This window comes from Anoplophora glabripennis, unplaced genomic scaffold, assembly GCF_000390285.2.
Source record: "Anoplophora glabripennis isolate ALB-LARVAE unplaced genomic scaffold, Agla_2.0 scaffold80, whole genome shotgun sequence".
NCBI classification, from domain to species: Eukaryota; Metazoa; Arthropoda; class Insecta; order Coleoptera; family Cerambycidae; genus Anoplophora; species Anoplophora glabripennis.
The window spans coordinates 1,196,767-1,205,547 of record NW_019416401.1 but is presented as its reverse complement, the minus strand read 5'-3'; the positions used below and the strand labels follow the sequence as shown (position 1 = coordinate 1,205,547).

The 8,781-nt window shown below is 32.2% G+C and overlaps 1 protein-coding gene across 2 annotated transcripts in view; it reads right to left on the bottom strand.

Moving 5' to 3' along the window:
* Positions 1 to 8,781, bottom strand: part of LOC108917562 — a 54,152-nt gene that overhangs the window by 2,322 nt on the left and 43,049 nt on the right. For both annotated transcript variants that reach the window (XM_018724222.1, XM_018724223.1), the window contains exons 2-5: positions 7,779 to 8,030; positions 2,013 to 2,263; positions 1,805 to 1,955; positions 1,609 to 1,745 (exon numbers count right to left, since the gene is read on the bottom strand). In XM_018724222.1, the coding sequence (XP_018579738.1) occupies positions 1,609 to 1,745; positions 1,805 to 1,955; positions 2,013 to 2,263; positions 7,779 to 8,030 (791 nt within the window). The remainder of the gene's footprint in view (positions 1 to 1,608; positions 1,746 to 1,804; positions 1,956 to 2,012; positions 2,264 to 7,778; positions 8,031 to 8,781) is intronic.

Sequence of the window (8,781 nt, the reverse complement as noted above, 5' to 3'; positions counted from 1 at the left end):
ATATATTAAAATTTCAAGAAGTTAAAATTGTAATTTTATCGACCGCATTATTTTTATTAATATTTTTTAATTTTGAGAATTTTGCATTAAATTCAAACGCTTTTTATTCTTTTTTAAATCTTTTAACAATAAATAATAATTTGAAAATAATTTGTGAATTATTACTTTAATTTTACATTTAAATCGTAATTAAATCGCATCAAAATATTGAAAAAATAAGTTTACTTTGGCTTAATAAAAAAAAATAACTTTTTAAATGAACGATAGCTTCATTTATTTACTTAATAATAGTATAATAATTCCGAAATTGAAATTTTAATTAATATTTCGTTTAACAATAATTTTTGACATTTTTGTAAATTAAAAAAAATTAAGTATAAAAGATGCATTTTTTCTGGGGTTCGGGGTTATTTTACGAATTCATAAATATGCCCATTGTTATTTGTTCGTCGTTTAAATAAAAAATAAGATTCTACGATGAATAGAAGCCGAAATATTGCAAAATTTTACAGCGCGCATCAATTTGAACTTCCACATTTTTCAATGCAATTCACGGGAAATCGTAGTTTACGTGGTAAACTTTATTTTGCGAAACATATAAGTCTTAATGTTTCTAAACAATTGCGCTACGATTTAAAAAACATCTTATCTTGGCTCCTATTGGTCGTGGAGCATCTATTTTCGGTGAGGCAGAAAACGCTGGGTTTTTTAATGCACAATTTGAGAATGTTAATGTAAAAAATTGTGATATTTTTTAATATATCGCTTAATTGCGTCTTTAAGATTACAATGACGCTTTCAGAATCTTGTTTGGTTGAAAATTAACGCCTATACAGAGGCTTCAAGTTCATAACTTTTGGAGCCTCCTTTAAAAACAAATTGAATTGTGCGAAAACTATTGCACCTACAGCGCCCATTTTTGGCACACTTTTAAAGTATGACAAAACCCTCAACTTGTCATAGGTTTTATAAAATTTTAACAATAAATGCGATAATTATAAACAAATTTAAAAATGGGAACTTTTCTTGTTTTTTTTGCAATAACTTTTTTTGTTTATTAACCGATTTTAATTTAACAAGTCTCATTTTGTAGATAATTTTATTCCCTACAAGCTGTCTGCGAGTCACTTTTCGTTAAAATTGATGGTTTTCCCTGCAAAGTGAAAAAACTGTTTTTCTCACTTATTTGTTTAAATAGAAAAGTTAGCTAATAAAATTTTTAGACTCACGAGATGAGATATGTCTCGTATTATGTTCCTTTAGACAATTTTACAATAATCTCGCGGATAGGAATTTTTTCGAGTAAAAATTTTATTTGCTTGGCCTATTGGGAATGATTTTCAAAGCACAGACTTCTTGTTTACTGCAACACTTGTCTCGAAAATCATCTGAACAATTGAACATGAAGTTTATAAGTTAGTTGTGTAATTATACATTTAAATTTCGATATTTTCCAGGTGGGGTGTTTTAATTTGAAGATCCAGTATATTCTACAAAGTAAGCAGTACCACTGTTTAAGATACATGTACACATTTACGATTCCATCCCATTCGCGCTGGGAAAAACACAATAGCTAATAAAATAAATACAGAAATGAAATAAAATTACCTTCGCATATAAATCATTAATGTCATCTTCAGTTGAGAGAGGCCTTGGCTTAGACCTCACCCAAGCAGGCAAACTTCTGGTTTTCAGCGTTGGTTCTCCCGAAGTTTGCTCGTCTTTGGCACCAACCTCATCCAATACTGCAAAAAAAAACAAAATCGTCAAATTTGAATAACACGTTTCTGAATACTACACTCACTGCTACTAGAAGCATACTGAGGGCTGTTTGGAGAAAATTCGGATATTTCCGGGAGCGGAGATTTTGGTACTATCTCTCCGTTTACCACGTTGGAAGGTATAGGCTGGCTCACGGGCCTCTGTCTTCTCAACGTGGAGTTGCTTGGCTGGACCTAACAAAAATTATTCTCAGTAGGTTCAAGAATAATTGCCCGGCAGCTACGAATTACCTGTGAGGAAGATCCTGGATTGCTGGAGCTTCTAGGAACCGGGCAGATGCCGGGGCACTGGGTGCACTGCGGGCCACCGATGATTCTCGGGGTGTACCAAGGACTGGGCTGTACGGGGGCCACGAGTCTGTTGCTGTAACCCCAGCTGCAACCTTTCTGTTCGGCGAAGACCGCCGCTTGGCTGGGGTAGGCTGGGGAAACCACGGCAGGCACCTGGGTGCCGGACGATGTGGCGTCCACCTTACGGAGGCCTAAGAAAAATGGTGTTTTAAATTATTGTTATATTTTAGTGATGTTAAAATACGTAAATAAAAGGTGTTAAGGAGGTATATCGGGGTCCGAGGGAAGTGAGGAGTCCTACGCTTTTCCTTATGGGACTAAAGCCCGCTGCCAATTTGAAAAAATTAAATTCTATTGAAATTATTTGCGATAAACATTATCTATATAGCAAAGAAATCTATTCATATACACATAGCATACATACTGATTAATTAACAACATAAAATATCATATTTAAGTACTTTTCAATTATATTTAATGAACGCATAAAGACTATGTAGATGTGGCAACAGCGCTAATAATTGACTAGCAGTTGTACACACTGCGAACCTACAGACCTCGGACATCGGAGATATTGCGCGTCAAATTCGGGTAAAGGTGCGTACACGTTCAAAAATGTATTGTATGTAAACTATGTACAATATAATTATTATATATAGCAAATATATCGTATTATCCTCGCGAAGATTTGTATCCTTTATTTAAAATCCGTAAATCATGTGAACTGGTAAAACAACGAGAATTATGTTAATTTAGTTCTAAAGAAATGAAATGACACTCGCGCCCATCTCTCGTCCAAGTCAAAGAAAATGTTGGATGCAATTTTGAAGGTTCTGTGATAGAAATTACATTATTACTCACTGTTCGTGTTTTTAATCTCTATTTTAGTAATGTTACAAAAGTTTTGCAACTATAACTAATTTTTTAGATATAAAGTTTGCTGAGAAATATTTATGTTCCTTTGTTATTCCGTACAAATGCTTTTATCTCAAGTATTACTAATTATATTAATCAAGTAAAGAAAACTTTATGTAACCCTAAATATTGCTGGGTAATGATTACGATGTTTTTATAAACCATTAAATATATTAAAAGGATTTATCAATTGTATTTTTTATTCCAATAAATATATCACAGCTTCCTAGTCTCTTTTAATTAATCTAGTTTTTTAAAAACATTACAAAAAATCATCTGTTGTGGATAATTTATTGTTGATAACAACGTACATGGGATTTAGGAAAAATGTATATGTTTGAAATCAATTTCATTTTTGTTAAGTCTTTCAAATGTATTCCCTCCTTGCTGTCAGCTGATTGCGACGTTGCCACATTAATCCTCAAGTCAAACAGAAATGCAAATATTGGTTTCTGTTTCTAATTAATACAGCTGTACTATGTTCAAAACTTACAATAGTTTTACATCAAAAATAAGATAATACTGTGTACTATTTACGGAAAAGTTTAGTTTCACAATTTCTCCATTTTTTTCTGAGTTATAGGCAAAAAAGAGGCGCACCGTCCATCTTCGCCATATAAACCCATGTTAAAATGAACAATTTTCAACAACAATATCTTAAAATTCTCAAAATCTAGATTCAAAACAAATTTCAAAAAATATGACGCACAGAGGGAGCACTGGGTAATACGCTATATAAATTTCAAGTACATCTGTGCATTTGAGTAAACCCGATATACTTCCTTAAGCAAATTTCAAAACTGCAGCAGACTCACCAGTTTAATTTCTAGGTGGATTATTCTTTAAATTACGGATTATAAGAATACATTTCCATAATCTACTTATGCAATAATCAACATGAGATTTTCAAAATATCTGAAAAAACATTTTTTTTCAAATATATCATTTCATTTCAACACCCTCTATCACACCAAGGAAACACTAGGCAAAAAGTACCCCTACTAATTTTCAGTGTTCTATTTGCTGGTGAAGTTTGTAACCATATTTTTGTAACACCCCGTATATTTAAATATTCTGAAAATAACCCGGAAATTTTCAAAGCCGCGGTAAATTGTTACAATAGTTCCGCTAACAGAACTTTATTGGCTTATTCTTTTATTGAAATTCTATCTCAATTATATGGACTGTATAACTTTTTCCAACTTCATGGAAGTTAAATATAGCTCTATAATTGATAAATCTAGGTGACCAGTTCCCAATGTAACTGATCAGAGCTTTCTCTTTATTACAATTTATATGGTAGCTTCACACAATTTTTATGTTTCTGCCCCGGTAGACACGTATACTAAAAGGACTGGGCAATTTTTAAATTGACAAAAACGACTGAACATTCCTGGAATACAACCATTAATGGGAAAATATACCCGACCTCACCGTTGAAGTTAGCGTAAAAGCATTAAAAAGGCAGTATTTTATATTACAGAGAAGCCTTTGTTAACCGCCTATACGGATAGGGGGATAATCTCAAATTAAAAAAACAAAGCACGTGGTGCGCACATATTTTGTAGGGGATCCAGGATAAAGGGACATTTGATATGAATTTATTACCCTTTTTGTTTTTACGGTAGCTACCCTAATTTAATCCACATTTTTATCCCAACAAGTAATCAGCAAGTTCATCTAAAAAGTTGCAATTTAGTGGACTAGGTTAGATTGACTTGTATAAAAAATTAGGGCAATATAAAATGGGCTGCTATATAAAAACGGCACTCAAAAATACATCAAAGAATAGTTTATATTTGAACGTAGTTAAAATCTGTATGCTTCCAAATTGCTCCTGAAACGTCGACAAATTACTCTTTTCATTTCCTAAATAAATAGGTAGTTCATTTCCGATTACAGCTTTTGCAGGAAATTGACCACTCATCGAGAACTAAGAGAAGTAAATACATGCATGTCGTCTATTTGTAAATTATCATCCATCATCCTGATCCATTAGCTTTTAGATGTGAATTGAAATGTCAGTTAAATAAGGTTTTTATTAAATGAAATTCTACACAAAATATTAACTAAATAAAATAAAATTAATAAATAGGAAATTTTGTATAACATATTTCATTGAAATTTACAAAAATGTTAACAATTTTGGTGTGAAATTAGTATTTATTTTAAATATTTTTTTCCTTTATTATTTCATTTTACGCATTTGACGTCATTAAGCAAAAAAAAATTAAAAATCAGTGAATGTCTGTTGGTATACTCATGAAGTGGTATTAGTACAGTTATTGAAGCTGAAAATCAGCTTGTTTTTTAGGGGTAAAAACTAACCCTATGTGAAAAAAATTGAAAAAATTAAGTTTTAAGCATTTTATTGATAAAAATCTTGTTCAAGCACAAATATTAAATAATGTTCCATATTCTCGAACATGTTTTATGATATATTTGATCTTTTCGACCCTTTATTTAACCCTTAAAAACTATCCCTATGTAAAAAATAATGACAAAAAATTACTTTTTAAAGATTTGGAATGATTAAATCGTGTAATTATTTAAAATAAAAGTTACCTTATAGCTAATAAAAGAATGTTTCCCTTTCAACCCCTAAAAACCACTCCTGTATTGACAAAAATGATAAAAAATTACTTTTTAAAAACTTGGAATGCTTTAACAGTGCAATTATTTAAAATACAAATTCCCTCATCTCATTGCTTATGAAAGAATTTGTATCTCATAACACTTTTTAACCCTTATAAATCACCCCTGTGCTAAAAAAATTATAAAAAATTACATTTTAAATCTTGGAATGCTATAATTATGCAATAATTTAAAATAAAAATTCCCTTATATTGTTTATGAAAGAATATTTTACTTTTGCCTTTTTCAACTCTTATAAACTACCCTTTTACCAATATTAATGTAAAATATTTTTATTATAATCGATTTTTAAATATAATCAATCATAAAAAAATTGCTACGTGCACTTGAATTTTGCTCCAAAATCATTTTTGGAGCTTCGGAGCAAAATAGGCTTTCTCATGAAAGCCTATTTTGCTCCGAAAAAATGTAATTGTTTTTTTTAATTTTAAAGCTATAGTACAAAAAAGCATTTTAAAGATAATTTCAAGAGCTGTAAGATCGTTTGCATATAAAACCTTTTAAGTCCTTCGTTTTTTAAAGGGAAAGGATCGAAGGACTCAAGACAGGTCGATTTTTCACTAAAATGGATAATTCAAGCGGCGATATCTCCTTTATTTTTTATGCTATAGGAATAAAAGAAAAGCAAAATATTCGATGAAAAAAAGCTACATTTTTGTTGTCTATCATTTTTTAAGTATCTTTCATAGTTTCAGAGTTATTATATAAATAAGGCAACTTTTTTTGAACAATGAAAAATACGTGTTCAACTCTTACCGTACATTATTAAAAAAATACGCATTCTAAACCGGTCTAACTTCAGAATCGTATGAAAAACACTAAAACAAAACTAATTATAAAGGGTCTACGATTAATTTTAAATCTGATGGAAATGGTACAGCGTTACTGTTCATTTTTCCTTAAAAAAATATGAGCAACCCATCTGTTTTTGACGATAACTCCTTCAATTTTGCTCTAATAAACTTTTATAAGTGTTCATTTTGAATGTCTTTTTCAGTACTACAAAAAATTCCAGGAGCGTTATACACGTAAAATTAATCATTTTTCCGTTATTTGACGCTGAATACATCGATTCGAGTATTCCCCCCAAAACAAGTCCCCTTCCACTAACCATATTTCGCTTTGTATAGGACGTACACTTTCTAAAAAACAGTTTTCTTTGTTTATTTATAAGCTAAATTTTTGTTCATTAGGTACTCTTTTTTTTATAAAATGCGTAGTTTTTGATTTATTCGCGAAAAATTACTTTAAAAAAGTGTTTTTTTTTTCATTCAAAATTCCAAGTTTTCAATCGTGCATAACTAAAATACTATTGATTTCTCGAAAAAATTCTTCCAATATTTTTTGCTTAAGATTTGATTTTCTGCGTTATTTTTGAAAAACAAAAATTTCCACCCTCGAGAAGGGGTGTCTACCCCCAACAGGGTGGAAGTGTCAATCGGCGCTATGTCACTGATGTTCATTGACTTTTTCTCTAACTATCTGCCAAATTTTAAGTCGATCGGTTCAGTTTCAAAGAATTCGGAGGTGAAAATCTTCAATGACTGTACTATATCACTGTTAGCGACAGCGTTGCCAGACCTGCATAATTTTCGAAGAATTATTAACAATCATGATTTGCACCCAAAGCCTAGATAAAATGCATGTAATTTGTTAGATCCGAGGGCGTCGATCGCAATGCTCTATGGATCCTGACGTCCTACAAACGTCAAAATTTGTGGGCAAGCGTCAGCCTTTACTTTGACTTATTCGGTAGCGTTGGGCAAAAAATCCCTATTATCAACCTTGAAAGATAAGTTTGAAATTTCAATACGTTTTTACGCAATTGATTAATTTTTACATATTTTGATCATTTCATTAATGCAATACCTCAATATTTCTATCTACAATTAAATTTTAATATCTATTTGATATAAACACAGACACAAACTGACATATGTCAAACCGCCATTTTGGGGCAAACTACAACACTGATTGCGGTACTTGCTCAATCTAGGGACTTTAATTTTCACTAAAGTTTCTAGATACTGCTGTCTTTAGACCGACAGCAGTATCAATCAAACAGTATTGTTGATTAAATCAGTGTTGTATATATTTTTTATAATCATCTTCTGGGAAGAATCCGGAGGTACTTACAGTAGTGCTTGTCCCTTCGCGGCATGACGCAGCAACGGTAGAAGAGAAAGGCGCACAAGAGGCAGACGACTAGGGCGGCGCCGCAGAAAACGGCGGCGAGAACGGGTAGACGCTCGGCGGATACCTTCCAGCCTCTGGGGGAGGCCGTGGGCTCGGGCCACATACTCGCCGTCAACGTCACCCACTGCTGCTGCAGCACCACGCTGCGGCCCCCTTTGGTCGGCGCCGAGCCGGGTTCCTGGTCGCCATTTCCTGAAACAACAGAAATCGGCCGGTAAAAATCTGGTTAAATTCATAAAAGTATCTTCACTTGACACAAGTCACGCTTTTTGGCAGAATGTAATAGACAGTAAGTCATAAGCAGAATTTTTACTACTGCTTAATCTCGTGATACAATTTTGAGCACTCTCTGCATGGAAATTGTAATGTGTCGTTCATTTCGCATAGTGTTCCGATAATGTGTTAAGGACGGGATTTTGTACAAAAAATATCGCCCAGCGTGAGTCACGAAACGGGACCCCGGCAGGTGCTGTTCTAGCGGCCAACGCTTCAAGTCTAATAATTCCGCTGCACCGGATATTCGTCCGATTTTTCAGGAACGGCTCCAATTTGTGTACATACAATCTTATAAGGAAAGAGAGTAAATATTTTATTAATCAGTAATAGATTATCGAGGACAATAATATTTTTTTATTGAGTAGGCAATAATTTTTAGTTAATAAGCTTAAACAATCTTATAATTACTATTCCTTCATTATAAAAACAGAAATACGGTTTTTAAAATTACATGTAGTTTCTTCTTCAAAAGTGACCTTAAAACACGTATAACATGGAATAGTCAACAGTCTAATGTTTATATTTTCACATTAACAATCCGATAATGTAAATTAACTGCTATTTTCAGTAAAAAAATATATACCTAACCTGAAATATTTTTTTACTTTGGCGAGTCGTATTAACTTAAAAACACTGCTTAATTACTAAAATATATAGAATCTTGCTA